Below are 21048 nucleotides of genomic sequence, written 5' to 3'. Positions count from 1 at the left end.
CTCAAGAGCACACTCACTTGTACTTGGATCTTGGCCTTAAACACCATTTCCCATGCAGTCTTGATATTTGGTTAAAACTGATAACCATCTGTCACTTTCAGGCCCTGTCAGGTCTGCTTGCAGCTATCACTGAATGAAATGTGAACGCACTTCTTCAACCTAAGTTCCTCTTAGAGGTCCTGAAGGACACTGCTAAAATACATCCCATGAGTTCAAGGAGACCCATCACAGGAGCAACGCCAGCCTGACGCTGAGGGAAGGGATGATGCCGAATCCCTGATGCTCTCGTCAAGATCCTCAGCAAACGTCATTAGGACCTGAGGCCGGCAGCAGCTCCTCTCCTTGGCACCGTCCTCTCATCTGTGAGGCTCACGGGGACCTCATCTATTAGTTCTTCCATTTCTCTTACCCTGTCAGGATTATGCTTTATCATCCAAATGCCAGGGAAAGCAAAAATAAACAAAGTTTGTCAATCTAAATTAAATTCTCTCAGCATTCTAGGGATGAAGGACTTTTGGAGAATACTGGAACTTTTTTTTTTAAATCTCTTACATTGCTAAAGCAGTTTACAGTGCGCTAAGCATTTTAGGACGTATGACTTTATTCGTAAGGAGAAAGAGTGTTATTGCGTACTATAATTATTTAGGGTTCATGAAGTTAGTAAGTTGTAATCAGATTGAAACCCTTTACAAATAGGAAAAAGCCTCCCTGTGGATGGAAGCTTAATGTTTATTGAACAAAAACAGTTGATAGGATTCTATAATATTGATGCTAAAAATGAATTTATATTTTTCTAGTTTTATGGGAATAATTGGATATTCCTTTAGAAGATGGTACTACATAAAAAAGTGTGTCGAACCACTTCATCCAAAAATGATAATATTAATCTGTCATCACTAGAGAAAACATTAATTTTGAGCTGTATAGACTGTCAAAAAGGTATTTTCAAGAACTTCTCTGGTCCCCCAGTGACTAGTGTCAGCACATATTTTCACAGTTGGTGGAAAGTGACATGTTGTGACTGTGGAAGAGTATGAACCCAATTGGCCCCTTAACTTGGGAACTTGTCTTCTCTAACCCAGTGCCCAAAGCAGATTAATTAACCTATGACATTTGTTTTAACAGTGAGCCAAGGCTTACTACCAATGTCCTAGGAAGTAACATGCATCGTTGCTTAGTATAAGGCTCTCATCTGACCCATAATGTAACCATTTCTGGTTTATTGAGATACTTACAATGGTGTGTCACTGCCTCTAATAAACACCACTATATACCTTAAAAAGATATGGAACTATTTTCAGCTGCAAAATTTACTGCCAGGTGTAGCAGGGGCCAGTAAAGTAGACTTTCTTCTGTTCCTCAGAACGTCTTCCTTGACCCAGAGTTTGAAGAATGTTGAAATGATAGCCAGCCGAATCCCCAGACCATAAGTGTCCACCAGGCAGTTAGTAAGCACTTCATTTACTTCCTGTACTATAGAGTTTTCATTGAAAGGTGGTGTATGGATAAAACAAAGAGGAAAAAATGAAAAACACAGTCCCTGTGCTTGTGGCTTAATGGCAGAGATGGGACTTAAACATGTAAAACAACCAGAGAACAATTTCACAACAAGAGATAAACAAGTGGGATGTTTGGGAGCGACATCTGGTTCCCGCACTGTTTATAGGTCATTCCAGTGCTGTATAAGGGAGATGGAACTGACTGTCTCTGAAGGGAGCACGTCCTGGTCCTCTGGCAGCAAGGTGCACGTTTTCTGCCAGGAGGGAACACTGGATGGGGGCTGTTTATTTTTTCTCCAAACAGGAAACCTCTTCCATGCTAATAACAGCTTCAAAAAGATCGCTGTAGCAGATGGAGAGAACCCATATACATTCATGAATTCAATTAGCAGGGACTAATTGAATTTGAGGATTAACTCTGTCATTAGAGAGACACAAAACCTATTTATGTCTTCCGTCTCTGGTTGCACATGCTAAGAGGGATTTGGCACAGGTGGTATTTGAGTATTAGACCACTGTAGCATTTAATGGCCCTTAGATGCCACTGATGGGTTAATCCCAATGACGATGAGATGATAAGATGACAAACTATGTGAGGTGTGTGCTCTGTAACCCTCTATTCGATATTTCAGCAGTGGAGGAGACGCCAGTCAGCAGAGCGTGAGGAATATAGGACTAGAGTTCTGTGAGTGTTTGCCTGACTGGAGAAGAAAAAGAGGAGGGGCAGTTTCTTCTCACATCTGATGATTAAAGAGAGCACACCTTACACAGAATTCCTAATTCAGTTCAACCAGCATTTGTTGTCTGCAGAGTCTTCTACTTGCCTTGCACTTCCCGCTCCAAAAAGCTGGTCCTTCTGATAAGTAGTCTTCCATCTTTTCTTATTTATCTGCCGAGATACTCATGATGTCAAACAGATGACACTGTGTGCAGGTACACTCCCATAGATCACACAGGTGACAGAAGCTACTGTTCTTGGTCAGTTCCCAACCCTAACTGAAAGTCAGCACCAACCCACTGACTCCACGCACATCACGATGCAAGTGTGGGATGTGACGGCTTGTGTTTTCCAAGAACAGCCACAGCGGCATCTCCCATCCCACATATTCTTCTTGCAGCAGGACTTTGACGTTCTTTTCATCGAGCTATGAGGTATGTGGCTCCTTTCCTTGAATATGGGCGAACTTAAGCCTGAGGCAGAGCAGACGTGACGCTGTGTGATTTCCAAGGCAAGGTGACTTCCACTGGGCTCCCTTGGAATGGTTGCTTTTGAAACAGTCAGCATTTCAGGAGGAAGCCCAAGCAACCCAAGGAAGCCCACGCGAGCAGAGCTCCCAGTTACCAGTTGTGCGTGTGATCTGTGAAGTGGCGCTTGGAGCTTTCAGTGAAGCTGCCCCAGCTGATGCCAGATAGAGCAGATATTTCTGCTTAACCCAGCCCAAATATCAGCTTTTGAACAAAATACATAATTGCCGTGTTAGAGCCACTGCATGTTGGGATGGTTTGCTATGCAGTAATAGGGAACTGATACAGGTTTATGTGTCATTATAAGAATAATCTTGAGTTCTAATATATTATTAAGAACCCTTAGTATTCTAGCCATTATTAGCAAAGAACTTGGCATGTATCTTATTATCAATTGTCAAAACTTCCTTGAGGCCTAGATTCAAATGCAGAGGTCTTTAGAGATATCTAGTTCCTCCTTTCTTTCACCTCGTCTTGGGTTTGTTCAGTATGACTACGTAAAATAATATCAATTATCAGTCACTTTCATGAGCTGCTTCCTCCTTTATGCCTAATTAGCATAATTCACGATAGCTATCCATTAAATGTGTGTTAGATTACCTTTGCTGTGGTTCACGATTATATTAAATTCCATTTTGGGAGCTAAGCCTTCACAGTTTGTTGCTCATGTACCAGGGCTTGCTGCTCACAAAGTAGAAAAATTGGACAGAATGCTGCTGATAAGGAAAATGCAGGAGAAGCTATGCAGAAATATGTATCTCAGAGAAGTAAGCTTTTGGGCATCTGACAGTGCAGACTCTCTGGCGGCTGAGCAGTAAGTAATTAAGGAAAAGTGTGAAGACACCTGTCGCGATCAGATCAAGGGAATTGTGAACATGACATTCGCCGTAGGGATGCTTGTTTTTCAGTGTCTGCTTTGGCATAAAAAGAGTTGCAGCCTAAAGCCATAAATTGACTTTATTTTCTATGTGATGCATTCATGAACCTTTTATTTGGGGTTGTTTTAATTTTTGCTTACCTTGCTCCAAGTTAAAGAAGAAACAGCATGGTGGAAGGAACTCTGACCTAAGAGTCAGAAATAATAAAAGAAATAATAAAAATAAAAGAGACAAGCGCCCTTCTGTCTCTCAGCTGGATTGCTAACTATCTGTGTGACCTTGGAAAAGTCAATTTACTGCTCAAGCCCCATTTTCCTTATCTATGAAATGAGAGGGTTAGACTAAGGCCAAGTAGAGCTCTGCAATGTGGAATATGGCTTCTGAAGCATTAGTTTTATGTTGTGATTCTTGCTTTGCAGATGTAAATATTTAGGAGTAAAAAGTATGCAGAACTTGGCAAAGCCAGACGTATATTTATGATTCTCGATGAATCAACTGATTTTTACCGCCTAGGCCTCCACAAGCCATTCTTTGTTCAACAGTTTTTGTTGTTACATTTAATTTTTTCTTCCACAAGTAAAAAACAAAAGATTTAGATGACTGCCATCATTAGCGAGTGACAATTCAGCAACAGAATATTAATTTTAAAACTGAAAAATAGCTGAACATGAAAGATTAAAAATTTTAAATAGACATAAATGCTCAGGCTTGTGACTTTATATACAGCGTAGTTATTTTGGTTCATTTATTGAGATTTATAAACATACATGTGGCTTTGCCAAGTTCTTTTTTATTTACAAATATTTTTGTCTGCAAAGCAAACGTCACAACCTTAAACCATCCCTTTGGAAGTAGTCATATGCCATGTTCTAGAGCTACAGTTGACCTTAGTCTAAACTTCTCATTTCATAGAAGAAAGTGATTCATTTCTGTGTAATGGTGTTAAAAACATCAGTATTCCATGGTGTTCTACACAGAAGACCACAGTGATCAGAGTCGCTGTTTCTTGAGCTTACTTGCAAAGCAGACTCAAAAGAACTGATTTTATCTTCATTTTCCTCATGAGAGAGCTGAAGCTTGGTTAATTGCCCAAGGTTATAGCTAGTTAATGGTACTCACAAGACTTAAAACTCAGGCAGTATGATTCTAGACTCAATTAAAATATATTCCTTCCTAATTTGGATTTCTTGCCAAAATATCAGCTCTCTGAGAGGATGGAGTATATTTTGTACGGTCAGCCTTGAACAGGGCCTGGCACGGCAGAAGCAGGCGAGCCAGCCAGTGGGCCCTTGGACTGTGTTCTCCCCATCGTGATTCCAGGTGATAGGAGTCATTTTTTCCCTTCTGTGCACCGATGGCTAAGGATGTCCGGGCTTTTGGGAGTCCAGGCCTAGGAGAGAGGCTGTGAGAAGGAAGACAGTGATTCCTTCCTGGTAGTCCTGACTTTTCAGTTCCAGCTTTCTCTCTCAGGATGTTTACTGTTTAGCAATTGATTGGAAGGCACAGCGCTGAAGGAAAAATAAACCATTTCTTGTGAACTAATGATTCAACTTCTAAACTCTAAAACTGACAAACTTTTCAGTTCTCTACCCTCTTACTTTCCTGTCTGACTGTCTAAGTTTATGTGATTTAATTGTCTGGGAAACTTAGTATCCACCTACTCAGTAACCCTTGTGTCCCATTGGCCATTTGACTTCCCTTATTCTTTTGAATTTGGAAGCATTGTTGCCTCAGTTATGAAGGAGTTTTGGAAAAGGCAAGAAGGCAGGCTCAGAGCTGAAGAAATAATAAAGAATAATACTGTAATCATAACAACTCATTATTTGTTTTTAAGCTTGCTCTTTCAGAAGGTTATTATCTGGAGTTGAATACTAATGGATTCAGGCTCTGTTTATGCAGAGCAAATCTTAAACAACAGTGTTCAGGAGGGAAGGACATTAATCAGGAGAGAAGAGGGCCTTGTGCCTAATAATGTTTGCATAATAGCTACCCTTGAGTATACTACTTGGCTTAAAAATAAATATTCATGTTTTCTGTCTCCAGTACAATTGGAAATTATTTGTGGTTATGATTCTTTTATATGCTCTTCTATCTGTTCATGGGGACTTTAAATTGGGAGGCTGTAGGAAACCAAAAGACATAAATAAAAATGCTTTTGAGTGAGTCTGAGGTAGCAATGGAAAGCCGCCGTAATGGGGGTAATCCGGAGCAATTGAGCTGAGAGCAGGTCGTAACTCTGTTTGCGGGAGGGAAGGGGAGGAATCAAACTGGCATGTGTCAGGGCATTTATACGATCCTCGATTTACTTTTAACACCTCCATAGCTTCTCATTACTCTTGGGATGAAAATCCAGGTTCCTTCTCTTGACATAGCGTGCTCCCTGGAGCAGTCCCTTAGGAACTCTACAGTTATGACCTAAGACAACCCAGCCTCAGATGTGATAATACAGAATTCTTCCCAGGGCGCCTCAGACAACATGACTCTTAACTTCCAAGTCCTTGTTCATATCTTCCCTTCACGTTTTAAGGATTTTCCAAATCTTCTTTGCTAATTAAATCCACTTATTGTGGAAGAGTCACCTTAAATTTCACCTCCTCCAACAATCCTTTGAACTCTGCAGCTAGCATAAGTTTTCCTCCAGCCTCTCATTAATTCATTCATTTGTTCATTCATTCATTTATTTTCAGGGCTCTTTCAATAGTATTTATCCTGGGGAATTTTTGTTATCATCCTGATTTCTTGCTTATATGCACCAAATTTTATTCACTGGTGCTTTAAATTAGCGAATTCACTTTTCTTTTCTCTCCCCTTTATTCTTTCTTTTTTCTAATTCTTTTAAACTTGAGAAATGTGCCAACATGGTCTTGAAAACACAGGCTCTACATTGCTACAAACTTCTGCATGTAAGTTTCAAGGCTCTTCATTAGCTGCCTTCTCAGGCAACTTCCCCAACCTTATTTCTTTCCTAAATGGATACTCTACCTCGGTCAAGAGAACATCCTACAGTATAAAAGCCCAGACTGAGTCGTTCTCCCAGACCTGCAACTGCTCATACTTTCCCCTGCCTCTTCCTCCCTGTCCTCTGAGGTACAGGTGACATCTTGGGGTGAAGCACCAACCATCCCACTGGCTCCTTCATCCATGCCTCACTTCTGATGGGGCCTGTGAACAGAGAGGTGTCTGCTTGACTCCACCACCAACTTACCCTCATTGCTAGGCTCCTTCTGAAGTGTTTGTATGTCTCTTTCATGTACTTACGTATAGTCACTCTACCCCTTCTGTCAATATAACTTATCCTATTTATAAAGCACTTTTTTGGTTTCATCTTTACTACAGAGAGGTAAGCAGGGCAGCTGTTAACCTTATTTTACATAAGAAAATTGGTTCCAAAAGTTTGGATGACTTCTTAAATTTACATATCTAGTAAATTATAGAGATTGGAATTAGACTCCAATCCAGTGCCTTTTCCACAACACTATAAGCTTGATAACCTTTAGACTATTTTGTTCCATTTTCCGTAAGCCTCACAGAGCCTAGTAGAGCTTCTACAGGGCGACCTCCCAGAGGGCACTGGACAGAGGCTGGGGCTGGTCACAGGGACCTGCACTAGGGTGCTGATGGGGCCACCGTTGGCTCTGTGCCCCGAGAGAGTCACTGCACTCTGAACCCCAGTGTCGCATCTATACTAGGAGGAGTGAGACACGTTTCTTGGGTTCTTTGGATGCATAACGTTTTATTAAGTCCCTTTCTGTCATTTTTATCTCCATTGCCTTCTCACTCCTTTTCTGCTTGCTCTCTTTTCAATCAGTTCAACAACTGATTGGTGTGCGTTGATAGCGTACAAAGAGCATTGTGCTGGGAGCCAAAGGGAGGTGAGAAAAGCAGATTGCTTACAGCTTGTTATGGGAAAGAAACATTCTTCCCTCTTTCCTGCTCTTCCTTTTTCTCTATTCTTCCTGCATTCTTCTTCCTCCCCTGTGCTCAAGGAACCCTCATCATTTCCACAGGTTTTCAAGGTTTCTGCTTTGGGGAGGCACTCAGCCCTGGGCCATTGAACGAGTTTAACATGCCTGTGGTCCTTTGCCTCTGGTCACCCAGGGCTCCTAACTGCTCATCATAAATGCTTCAAGGGCTTTGTTCAGTGACGGTCAAGGGCTCCATGTACTTTGATACCTGATACTACATTTTTGGCTAACTCTATATGAGAGACTCTGAAACAAGAAGAGTAAAGTGACAGTTGAAAAATAAATTTTAAATCTTCTAATTTTTTTGGTGACTTTAAAGGCTTAAAATAATCCTTTTTTTTGAGCAGTTTTAGAATCTAAGTATTTATTCTTCTAAAGGGACCATTTTCGACCTAATACACATGTTCCCTTTAGGAACCATAATTGTCATTAGACACTCATGTATTCTTTCCCCCTTTTATCAGTTATATTTTCTCATTCCTCTTCTACACCCCACATGACAGGCACAGGTACTTATATTTTTTTCCCCTCGGCTACATAGTCTTACAATTAGTTTAGGTTACCTAGGACTTCTAGAGCTCTTTCTATAAGAATCACCAATGAATTTTATGCTAAATATACGGTTATTTTCTTCAGAACATAATCAAAATATGTGTTTCTTCTTTACTGTCTCTTGTCCTTCCATAGCAGTAGGTATTTATCTATAATTATAAAACACACAAACAAAATTACTAGTGATTTTTGAACCCCAAAAGGACAAAGTAGAGGGAACTAGAAAGAAGGGACCAGAAACAGTCATGATTAGGTACCTACTTTGCGTCAGTGGATGAGTTAAGAACATTTAGATGATTGAATTAATCCTTTGACGGATCCTATACAATTGAGACTTGCTGTTTTACAGATGTGGAAACTGAGGCTCAGAGGGGTTAAATAACTTGCCCGGTATTCCACAGCCTGTAAGGGTCAGGGCTAAGATTTGAATCCAATATGTGTGACTCTAAATTTCATGTTCTCTTTTCTGTACCTGGGCTGGAGAGGGCTCAGGTAGGCTCTAGAATGATGTATGAGATGAGTGCCCAGGTAGGGAAGGGCTAAAGGGAAGGCCTTAGTCTGTTCCCAGATTCACCCTTTGGCATGTGTGTCCTCCCCTGGTTCCTGCCCCAAATGTAGACTGTGTCTCCAAAATACGGATCCAGCCCTTTATAACATTTTAATGAGAGGGTCTTCTACTAATGGGACATCTCTCTTTTGTCTTCCACAGCAATTTTGCAGGCAGTAATAGCTGGTGATCTTATGAAGGTAAGATATCTTGCTACCAGAACTTTTGGTGATTCTTTAAGACTTTAAATCAACATCATTTCTCACCAAATTTTCATGATCCCGTATATCGTTTCTCATCCCCCTGGTACTAGCTGGTTAGAAGGAGGAAGGATGCTCTTTTTGAGGATTGAGAAGAGAGGATGAGAGGGGTCTTCACAGCATCTCTACATCTCCTAATAGCAAAGGGTCTGTGCAAAGGCACTGCGCTATTTGCCTTGACTAGATACAACCGATGCATGTCCCCAGGAGGCAGTCCTCACAGTGCTTGGAATTCCTCCTCTCTGAAATTTGAAGTTAAAAGATTTCTTTTTAGATAGGTCTTTAAATGAATGCATCTGTAGGAATAACCTGGACAATACCCAGAAATACATTCTCTAGGCAAGAGCCTACATCTTGCGACATTATTACAGTTTTGAACTTCGGGGATCACGGTGAATCAGAAGATGCTCTGATCTGCCTCGAGTATTTTGATTTGTGCTCATGTTTTCTGACGAATTTAGTTCAGAGGGAAGTTCAGAGGGAAGGAGGTGGTCACTGCTTGCCTCTAGAGTGAATGCGAATTCCAAAGTCAGACTGCGTGGGTTCAGATCTTGGCTCTGCCATTCACCGTATACGTGACTTTGTGTAATTACCTAATTCTCTCTGTGCCTCAGTTTCTTCATCTGTAAAATGGAATCACAGTGCCCCTCTCTTTGCTTTATTGTGAGGATTGAATGTAAAATTCAGGTAAAGCTCTTAAGACTGTTCCTGTTACATAGCAGGGACTCTAAAATGATAGCTGTTTTATTAATATAGTGTTAATCTGTGTTTCTTTAGTAGCTAAACATAGTGGGGAGGCAAATATTTGTTATAAAATATAATATAATCTATGAATACCCTAAAAGCTGTATTTGGCCCCAAGTTATTTTCAGGCGTCAGGACTTGGACTGCCCACATGTCCCTGTATAACGCACACTGGCGTTGATCTGTTCTGTAATATCAACAGCTGCCCCTGGGCAGAGGCTCTGCCTTACTCATGGAGTATGGTGCCACTGCATATGGAGAAACCAGAAGCCTTAAAAGAAAGCTGAGAAGCACTGCCCTTGTATACAAGTTCTTCTGACGCACATCTGTTGAATAAACTGCAAAATCTCTGTGCTACATTTTTAACAGGTTACTAGCAGAAGACAGATAGTGAGAAGGTTGCCAGCATCTTGATAAACTGCCGTCTTTAGACACATAATCCTGGTGTGCCTGTGCCACTGTCCAGATCATAGCGTTACTAGGAATTGTTACCCACAAGAGGAAAGTGCTGTCTAAGCAGTGTGGGCGCCTATGCGTTCAGTGCCATTTCCCAGCAGTGGATTAAACCAATACTATCCTATACTCCCTGTAGGGCCTTATAGTGGATTCTGTGGGAAAGAGAGGCGTGAGTTAAGACCTGATTCCTGCCCTTGCAGAGCTTCTAAACCAGAAAATTTTGCAAACTGTTGTACATTTGAAACCTTTTCATTTTATTTTGTATATACTTTCAGTCTAGGCAACAGATTTTCCAGGTCCCTGGGTGTATTATCACACTTTTTTTTGGTACTTAGTAGAGAATTATTTGAGAGATGGGAAATCAGTATGTTCAGCTGGCTGTCTTATTTCATTCTCTGTTGTAATTATTTCCTAAATGACTAAGAAATGACTTAATAACACCTTATTTACTGAGAGGTCAAATATAAAGGCTTAGGGTTTTTCTCTTTCATTCTTTTCTTTCTGTCTTTTTTTTCTTTTCCTTCCCAAGTACTTTTTCCCCCTTTTCTTTTTTCTTCTCTATCGTCTTTCATTTTTCTATCCCATGTAGAAAGTACAATAAATATTAAATATTAAACTGCGTGTGTGTGTGTGTGTGTAAGGGATGGAGAGCGATAGAGAGAGAGAGAGGTTGGGTGGGGAGCGGGGGGTGGCAGTGCACCAGTGAGCTGAGAACAGAAAACCCAGGATCATCCCTGTGTGAAGGTTGTCATGAGTGGCTCCTATACACTGGGCTGCATAAAATGCCCGTGGACTAACTTAACATTCACAGTGTCTATAAACACCACTGAAAGGCAGAATCAGGGCAGCTGATGGATTGGGTCTCTGCTATTCTGTTGAGCCCAAATCCTCTGTGGATCTGCCCACAAAGAATGGAAGTGTCATTGTGAGACAAGACAGTTGAACAGAACAGGATTCTCTTCGCTTTTTGTGGAAGACAATTAGCTACTTCTTCCTGTTCCTTTGCTTCACAGTTCAGGCGTGAAAACCCCATATATTCCTTACTTCCATTCAGCGACTCCTTTTTGATCAATTTCCTAGGAAGTCTTTCCTGACTTTTTTCCATCCCCTACGAGTGCCCTGTGCTACCCTCCTCAGGTTCTTCTCCGTCTCTGTGCAATTCTTTACACAGCTGTCTCCCCCGTGGACGGCAAGGTCTTGGAGGCCAGTGGCCGAGTTGTATTCATCTTTGTTTCACTGGCATCTGGCACATGGCGGTTCTATGATTTGGAGTGAACGCGTGAACCGTGAGTTTACTCTTCAACCTTGTGAGTTGTTTGATTTTTTATAATGTGCCATCTAACTTCTTGGTGGAAGACACATTCCTTTTGCTTATATCCTGCCGAGTTATCTGATTCTTATTTATCCTAAAACTATCTTTTAGAAGCTCCAGAAAGGCTCTTCTTGTTCTGATATACTGCAGTGTAGAGAACGGAGATCCAGTTACACTTTCTATAATGTTCAGTATTTCACAAACTTAGACTGTGTCCCCATTTAGCCACCTAATTCCCAGGCTGCAGTATCTGATTTCTCCAGGCTGTTCTCATGTTTGAAGTCTTTTAGGTTTCTACTACTACATTCTCTGAACCCTTCTGGTTCTTATCCCACGGATCATCTCAAGCCTTGTTGGGTATACGTTGGGCAGAAGGCATGCAGGCTGGGCCACAGATCTGGATGAAGGAAGGAGACATACATGGGTGTGCCTGTGTCTGCCGTGTGCATATGTGTTGTGAGCGCATGCAGGAAGATGGGAAGCAGCTTCTGTACTCGGTAGCTAGGCTCATGAGAGATTGGAGAAAAAACTAAAGGACGGGGAAGGAGCTTAGCTACCAGACATCAAGCTATTCCTGCCTATAGACTTAATTGTTCTTTCAGTCAAGAGAACGCTGAGCTAGCATAGGGAATCTTTTATTCTTCTCTCCACCCTTTACTCCCTTGAGACAGAGACCAGCGCCCAGAAAAGTTAAAGACAAAAAACAGAAAAGGAAGAAATAATTTAGCATGTTTCCATTTCCTTAGGCTGTTCAGTACCCACATACCCTCTCTGGAGTTAGCTGAGACACTGGCCATCTATTTGAGTGATAACACAACCCAGGAATGGTTACTTCATCTCTTTGACTTTTCTCTGTGTCCTCTGAGGATGGAGACATTTGTGGTTTGTTACATTAGTTTTATTTTATCACCGGTTAGCTGTTTCCCTTGTTCTGGACTGTGCCTGAGCTGCTTTTCCTATGTCTCTTTTTCAGCTAATAGAAAGCTATAAAAATGGAGGCAGCCTGCTAATTCAGGGACCAGACCACTGTTCACTCCTTCACTACGCAGCTAAAACCGGCAACGGGGAGATTGTGAAATATATCCTTGACCATGGTGAGTAGGCACAGCGAACCAAGAATCATTTATCTATGAAACAGACTGAGTTTTCTAAGTTGACTTTCATCCAGGCTGTCCTCAGACTGGTAGAAACTTTCTCCAACTTCAGCTGACTCTCCTTGCTTATTTGAGGGAGCTGGGATTCCAGATCCCTTACACGTGTAGGTCACCTTAACCAAGCCATTAACAGAAATAATTTTCATATCAAGGCCTTTGCAGGGTATGTGGGGACTGATTAATTAAAAACTAGAAGACAAACCAAATGTGGCCTGGGCATAGCGTGCTTTACTGTTTGGGGAAGAGCTTTTATGTTCTGGGAAGCTACCTAGTTGGGACCAGGTACCTAATCCATATTTATAGCTGATCTTTCTGAGGAGTAATGAGCATATATTTTTTCCATCTTTCTAGTCCCCACCCCCCCTTTTTTTTTTTTTTCTGTTTGAGTCTCATTCATCTTTTCAACTCAAGTCACACTTTATTCTCTTTGAAAACATCTGGTACTCTCGTGTCCTCTGTGGCCGGCCATGTTCACCTCCTGGACGGTGTCCTAACTGGGTGTGTAATTTGGTGTTATAGATTAGGTACTTTAGCATGTACCTCTGATAGTCCTCTAGAGGCACAAACACATGAGAGGAATATCAAATGTTGACCATACTTTCAGCTTCCCACGTTTATAGTGTTTCTAGGACTGAACAATAGGAAAGAAGGGGAAACAGTTCCCTGGCGTGGCTGTTTCTGCGGGGTCTCTAGCTCTGCTAGATGCAGGTACACAGAGATCCTGGAAGATTTTCTGTGAGCCCTAGCACTGAGTCTGTGGCCTACACTCACTGTATCATATTTAGGTTGTAAACAGTAAGCATATTCACAGTCACATTTCCTTTTTTTAAATTGAGGTATAGTTGATTTACAATGTGTTAGTTTCACGTGTACAGCAAAGTGATTCATTTATACATATAAACACATATCTAGTCTTATTCAGATTCTTTTCTGTTATAGGTTATTACAAGATAGAGTATAGTTCCCTGTGCTATACAGCAGGTCCTTACTGTTTATCTATTTTATATACAGTAGTGTGTATCTGTTAATCCCAAACTCCCAATGGATCCCTCCCCTGCCCTTCCCCCTTTGGTAACCATAAGTTTGTTTTCTATGTCTGATTCACATTCCTTTTTATTCCTCTTTTTATGCAATTCAGCAAACATGTCTTATTCCATTCATTCGTTCATTCATCAAATATTTGTGGAGTACTTCACAGGAACTACCTGTTATAGACCACACACACAAAAACAAACTACAGTCATTGTTATCAAGCAGTTGCAGGCTAAAAAAATATATAAACATACGCATCATAAAATTTAAGGCAGTTGTATGTAGATGCCTTAAGTCCTATTGTAAAGCCACAAATAGATAACATAGCTACCACTTCTCAAGCACGGGTTATAGGCCATGTGCTTATACTGAGCACATCCTATCATTTAATCTTTACGAGGACCTTGTAAGGTAAGTATTAGACTGTCAGTCACATTAGACTCACCTTGCTTTGTCTTCAGTACCTTCTCACCACGGAGCGTTTGCTTGAACCCTTGGCCTGAATTACGGTGGAAAGAGTGGTTTAGGAAGAGGAAAAGGGAGTTAAAGTAGGACGGTCGTCCTTAGAGGCTTTCTTTCCCCCTGGTAGGCTAGGTTGGAGAATCCCAAGCCTGTCTGCCCGGGAAAGCCTAGATGTATTTCCGGTGCTGTGTCTGGGGTGTGCACATTCTGCCTCCTGCTCACCTGACCATTCCGCCCCCGGCAGTTAAAGCATTCCTCTCTGGGCAAGACTTGCGAAAGCATTGGTGGCGTCAATTCTGCTTGCCTCTCCCACCCCCGCCCCGCCCCCAACAACACACATCATAGGTGTTTCCTCTTCCTTAGAGTGACTCTTCCAAAAGCTTGTGACAGGCAGAACCAAATATTAGAACCCAGCCCCACAGTGCGTGCATAAAGGTCACAAAGCTTCCATGGTTATTTTTCTCTTAATAGAAAAGATCTCAGGATGTCCACTGTACAAAGTTCAGGTGAACTTTAGATATATGCTGTCACTTTGTTTGCCTCTAGCTCAGGTTCAAGCGCTGCTGGTGGCTGTCGTCTTGATCATTCTCCATCCCTCCCTCCGAGTTTGCCCTTTACCCGATGAGATTGTTTGCCCGCATACCCACATACCACTCTAGAGTTAGGTGAGACACTGGCTGTCTATTTGAGTGATGAGACAACTTAGGAATGCTCTCTCCTCCCCTCTCTACCTCTCCTGAAGAACAAGCCTTCCCTTCTCTGGTTCTGCGATCCGCTCTGCATCAGTGATCTGCTGGTATCTCACTTGGTCTTACCTATGAGGCTGCAGGGAGTTGCCGTTTTGACTGAGTCTGTGTTTAAGATGGACTCTCACATGCTTGGGGCTCTCAGCTGAGACGGCTGGGACACCTGAGCCTTTCTCTATACCTGGACCTTCATCGCAGGCTTCTGCATAGCATGATGGTCCTCGGGTTCCTGGAGGGTGAGGATGGAAGCTTCCAGACATTCTGAGGCCAGGCTGGGGAAGTCGGCCTCATCTCTGTGGCATTCTGCCAGTTAAAACAAGTCACAGAGCCAGCCCCAACTCAAGGGGTGGGGAAATAGACCCCTCTGCTTTATAATTAATGGCCGTAGTTAATCTACCCCGCTCCCTTACTCTGTATTCTTCAGTTGAAAATGATGACCCTCCCTTCTCAGTATCCTGAACTACTGACTCACTTGGAATTCCCTGGAGCTCTGCTTTTATATTTTCCTTTGGTTCAGGGTCCTAAGCCAAGGCTGCAATATTTAGCAAATAAAAATACAAGACAACAATAACTTTTTTTTTTAAGCATTAAGTATGTCCCATGCAATATCTGGGACATAATTACACTAAAAACAAAACCAAAAATCCTCTTCTCAGCTGGGTCTCCCCAGGGACTTGAATGATGAGGCCTGAGATGATATAGCTCTAACACCAAGGATTTTCACCCCCCCCCCCAACTTCTCTTTCTACTCCCTTAAGACGGTCTTTAAAAGCCCCTGTAACTCAAGCTCATAAGACTTGGAGTTTCTAACCTCAGCCATAGATCAGTCCACACGCACTCTTTCTGGCATGAAATGCAGCTGGCAAATCTCTTAGTGCTCTGATCAAAGCCTGACATTCCAATACTAAACTAGTTTCTTTTTGATCCCAGGTGTCTTTTGCAAAGAGTGAATAATGTGATACAGCTCTCTGTGTCAAAACTGAAGGACACAAGGAATCTGTTAGGAACTTGGGGTAGGGGGAAGCTTAGTTTTCTAATTTTGGGGGTTAGCTTTTGTAAATTAGGTGGTTTAATATTTATACTAATGAGAAAACACTTGAGATTTTTGTAATCACCTCAACGTCACTCACAGGCAAACAGTTCTCATGGTCACTGCGTCTGCCTCACCAGGGTCTCCAGTTGGCCAGTAGATACACGGGGGGAAAGACTGGAGACCATGAAGCAAAATCCATCTCTTCTGTTTGAAAATAAAGTCTTACTATGATCTAGATCCCAAGGATCACTGTATATTGATGGGTGGCAATTTTTAACCTCTTAGTACTGCAGCCAAATAATAGAAACTGAATTGCAGTTGATTTTTACTAAAATTAGTATTTATCAACCTGATAGGCATGGTCAATTTCATTCTTAACATCAGCCTCATTATCTCTAGTTATTCAGGAACACGGATGTAAAATCTTTTGACGTTGTCAGCCTAATTCTCCATGTTCCTTAAGAGCTAAGCACTTGGGCTCAACCATTTCTGTTGTCATTTGTTTTCATATCTTTAGTTGCTGATAGAATTTCATAAACCTGTGCATTTAGAATTGGAAACTATCTTTGCAGAACTATTCATCTCATTTCAATTACAGAAACTCTTTTAAGTTATCGTGTTCTTGAAGTCGGGGACAGGAACACAGAAAACATGACCCTTTCTCTGTAATCATCTTCTTAATGTGATCTCTGCTCAGCGAATAGTCTTGCCTAATTTAATAATGATGATGACTCTGAAATTCCCCTGATCTGATGGAAAATATCCTTTGCGAAGATGCCTCTGTGAGGCTGGGATTCGGGGATTTCTACCAGACTGGCATCGTTGTTTGTAAATTAGCATTAGGTTTGCAGAGTGGGTGGGTCTGATCAGTTTGCATTCATGTAAATAAAAAAATAAATGAATACAGATTTTCCACTGTGCCAAAGGTCAAGAGATGCCCCTCCTAATAATCTCAGTTGCTGCAAACCTCTTGAAGTTTTAGTTTTGAAAATTTTATGTCTTCATATTATATAAATCCTAAAAACGGTTCAAAGACCTGCCTGTAAAGATGCCTTTAACGACAAGGGTCCTGAGAAATCAGTGGGCCTTTTTCAAGGCTCATGACTGATACGGCTTGTTTGCTTTCTGCATCCGTACTCCAGGGAGCCCCTCTCTCCCCTCTGCTTTGCCCTCTTCTCCACCGTTTATTGACGCTGAGCAGTGGGGTCCGCAATCAGGAGCACGCCGCCCTCTGAACGGGAGTCGTGAGAGATTAGTCATTCTCCCAGACACCGCATTCAGCAACCAAGTTCTCTTCTCAGAGCTCTTTTAAATCCAGGCTGAGGGGCTCGGGGGCACGGGACCTGTGGTTATTTCTGAAAAGCCACAGGAGGCTTGAATTTTTCTCTTCCCGCATCTTCTTTGGGACTTCTTCTCTCAAATACACGACACGCTGCTTTCCTTTATGAAAAACTGGAATTTGGGCATTGGGAGGGTTGAAAAGAGAACGGAGGAGGGAGCGAGCTTAAGAATTCCACAGGGACAGGGTGGAGAGAGGAGGATGTGGAGGGATTCCAGCTGAGAGACCCCCGCCCACCCCCCGGCGGCGCCAGCTTTTCAACTCCTTTCAGCCATACTTTTGCCCACTCCCTCCTCCCTAGTGTTAGCCCTTCGAGAGACTTTTATGGTGTTTTAGTCTTTTACCCCAGCCCCCCACCCCGGCACATTTTGCTCTTTTGTTTTTATTCTCCCAGCTCCCACCCCTCTGCCCCCTACTGTGTTTCCTGATAGAAATCTCACTCATGCATTTCCTTTCTGATTTCAATGGCTTATTTTGTCTTCCCTCTTTTTCTGCCTTTAGTCTTTCTTTTCTTTTTTTCACCCCCCCTCTTTTTCTGCCTCTGGTCCCCGAGAGAAACGACCACCATCCTGCTGGGACAGGATGATGGTGCTGTTAAGAGTTCCCAGTGCCAGCTCTCCCCACATCTGTGCAGCTTTTGTCCTGGGGCAGAGGAGGATTTGGAATGGTCTGCTGGCAGCGTCAGGGAGACTAATGGGAAATGAGGTCCGGAGAGAGAGAGAGAGGCCACGGGGAGTTGGTAGGAATAGCAAAGGGGATTTGGATGCCTCGGTGTGGGAAGCAAATTAAAGGATGCATGTGACAAAAGACACATCATATATAATACAAGTGCAGGATCGATGATAAAATTGCATCAGTTCAGTGGAAGAACCTATGGGATGAGCACTGACTGGGCAGCAAACCTGAAATCTGGAAGGTCTGACTACTTACCATGCTGCTCACTTTTTCATGTTGGGAGGTTTGTGAAGTTTTGCTTCTCTTCGAAGCAAGAAAAGCTTCCCTGGCCTTCAGCAGGGAATACTGATGTGTAGTCCCCACAATGTATTTTTCTTTCCCTTATTTTTCAGACCATTTCTCACATAGCATAGCTTTTTTTTTGAATCCATGTTCCACTTATGGATCTCTTTCTGAGAAAAAATATATTGGTCCAAGTGGATTTTTAAATGTTTCATTCATTCAAAAATTCTGTCCCATGCACTTTTTTTTTTTATTTTTGGCTGCATTGGGTCTTCGTTGCTGTGCACGGGCTTTCTCTAGTTATGGAGAATGGTGGCTACTCTCTGTTGCAGTGCGTGGGCTTCTCGTTGCGGTGGCTTCTCTTGTTGCGGAGCACGGGTTCTAGGCACGCGGGCTTCAGTAGTTGTGGCTCACGGGCTCTAGAGCACAGGCTCAGGAGTTGTGGCGCACGGGCTTAGCTGCTCCGCGGCATGTGGGATCTTCCCAGACCAGGGATCGAACCTGTGTCCCCTGCATTGGCAGGCGGATTCTTAACAATTGCGCCACCAGGGAAGCCCAGTCCCATGCACTTTTGAAGAAAAATGTTATAGTAATAATCACTGCTCATCCTTACTGTTCTGAGTGCTTTACATGTATTCATACATTTAATTCTTACAACAGTCCTACAAGGTAAGTTCTCTTATCTCTATTTGACAGGTGGTAAAAACTGAAGGGTAGTAAAGTTAGGTGACTTGCCAAAATGCATCCATAGTATGAGATTGGCTTCTGCCTTCCATATTCCTAAAACCCAGCGAGGGCAATGAAACATGGATAAACCACCACAGCACGGGGTGCCTTGAAATGAGTATCATATGCAGCGTTCTAGTGACAACTGGTACAGGGCTGCAGAACGGCAGTGATCATCTTATGAAAATTTCATGGAGAAATTTGTACCCATATCCCTTCAGTGGAGATTCAACAGTCATCTTCCGGTACAGGTTAGCTATGGTATGGAGTGTGGATATTTTAGTAAATCCTGGGAGGGACAGAGAGCCAAGAGTTCCCTTTATATTCAGGGAACAATCAGGAATTCTCTGCTGACAACTTAATGGCATTCCTTCAAACTCCTTAGGGGAAATGCACGGTATCCACAATCAGGATATATGTATTCATGAAATACAAAGTAAGCCCAAACCCAAATGTTCCCCATTGGTATATACTGAAGGACTTCCATCATCTTTATGTTTTCTCTTTCTCCTGTTCTCTCCCTTAAGAGTGAGACTAAAGTTAACTTTTCCAAAAACCATAGTTGCTATTTTTTCACATGTAGTTTTCTTTCAAGGGAAAATTTTTATGGTCTTTGTTGATTGTTTTTATTTCTCCGGCTACACCTCCACCTCCAAATCTTACACCAATGCTACTAGCCCACACAGTGCCCTATTAGACAGCATGCTGTACTAGTAGGAAGAGCTCCCTGTAGGTCACTGAAGACGCAAATAGGGAGGGAAAGCACAGCTTTGTCTCAGGCTCCACCTGGCAGTCACTCCTCTCCTTTTCTCTTCTGCAGCCCCTTCTTGCTATCAGTTAATTAAGTCCATCTTTCCAGAGCTGTTCCTGAAACCTTTAACTGAAGTTTCTTTGGATATTAAGAGCAAAAGGATCTTGTTTTAGTATCCGCAGCTCTTTTTCTCATCTCTGTCAGCTGCAGAGGATTAAAGGGGGAGGGGGAGACAATAAACAGCTCCAGGCGTGCCTGACTCGCAGATTAGATGACCAGCTCTGGAGTCCTTCTGGGTTGGCTTCATTTATAGCGATTCTTGTCAGAAAGTTGAGAAACAAGCTTCTTTCTCTTCCTTGTCCCACTTCCAGAGTGTCAGATCCTTGCCATGTTAGCACAGATTAAACTGCTTCAGCGTCCTCTCACTGCACGGAGGCGTGGACCCCAGAGTCCATGGACCCACTGCGGGTGCAGCTCTGAGAGCACCAAGTGACAGTGCTGAGGAAAGGAGGACCTGAGACAAGGCCCCTGTTGCCTAAAAATTTGTGCAATTGTTACCAAACACAGATTCATGTGTGCCCGATGCACAGTGAGGCCAAACAAACCGAAACACTGGAGTTTGGAGCAGAGAAAGGCTTATTGCAGGGCCAAGCAAGGAGGACAGGTGGCTCGTGCCCCAAAACCCTGGACTCGTCAAAGGGTTTCAGCAAAGTATTTTTAAAGGCAAGGCGGGGGAGGGGCGTTCCAGGGTATGTGATCAGCTTATGCACAATTCTGATTGGCTGATGGTGAGGTAACAGGGCAGTGTCCCAGACGTTAACGTTATCAATCCTTAGGTGCCGGTAGGTCTGGGGGCCCATGATCAACAAGTAGTTAACTTTTTCTATTTGGTGGTGGTTTTAGCATGTGTAAAACAACTCAGGAAGTGTGCACCAGATACTGTTGTCTAGGTACTCCAGAGAAGAGTTACAGCAGAGGACATGGGAGGAGGGATCTCTCCCGGGAAGGTCCTGCTCAGTTACTCAATTATCAGTAACAATGGGAACAGACACTGGTGAGGCCGGGCTGCTCGTGTTCATGGAATTCCGTTCAAAATGAGTGGCTTTGCAGAAGGAGCTTTCTAAAAGGACCACTGGGCACTGTAAGCCTTCTTGCTCCTGACCTTGTGGAGGATGCCTCATCAGCCATTGAATAGGCCTGGAGGGCTGGTTCTCAGGACACAGAATTGGAGTCAATACTTACGTCAAATGTAAGTGGGAGCCAAGGCACCCTTTTATATCTCCTTCCCTCATTGATATTCCAGTATCTTGACTTAGTGTAACCTGCTGTGTTATGTCAGAGAGTAGGACACTTAATTATACCTAAACTTTAGGCATTTCATGTAGTGTCC

The 21048-nt window shown here is 42.7% G+C and overlaps 1 protein-coding gene across 1 annotated transcript in view; it reads left to right on the top strand.

Moving 5' to 3' along the window:
• Positions 1–21048, top strand: part of DGKI (diacylglycerol kinase iota) — a 456496-nt gene that overhangs the window by 414543 nt on the left and 20905 nt on the right. The window contains exons 30-31 of the mRNA XM_073809968.1: positions 8849–8886; positions 12432–12552. Of these exons, the coding sequence (XP_073666069.1) occupies positions 8849–8886; positions 12432–12552 (159 nt within the window). The remainder of the gene's footprint in view (positions 1–8848; positions 8887–12431; positions 12553–21048) is intronic.

This window comes from Tursiops truncatus, chromosome 9, assembly GCF_011762595.2.
Source record: "Tursiops truncatus isolate mTurTru1 chromosome 9, mTurTru1.mat.Y, whole genome shotgun sequence".
NCBI lineage: Eukaryota > Metazoa > Chordata > Mammalia > Artiodactyla > Delphinidae > Tursiops > Tursiops truncatus.
This window is presented reverse-complemented; position numbering and strand designations above follow the sequence as displayed.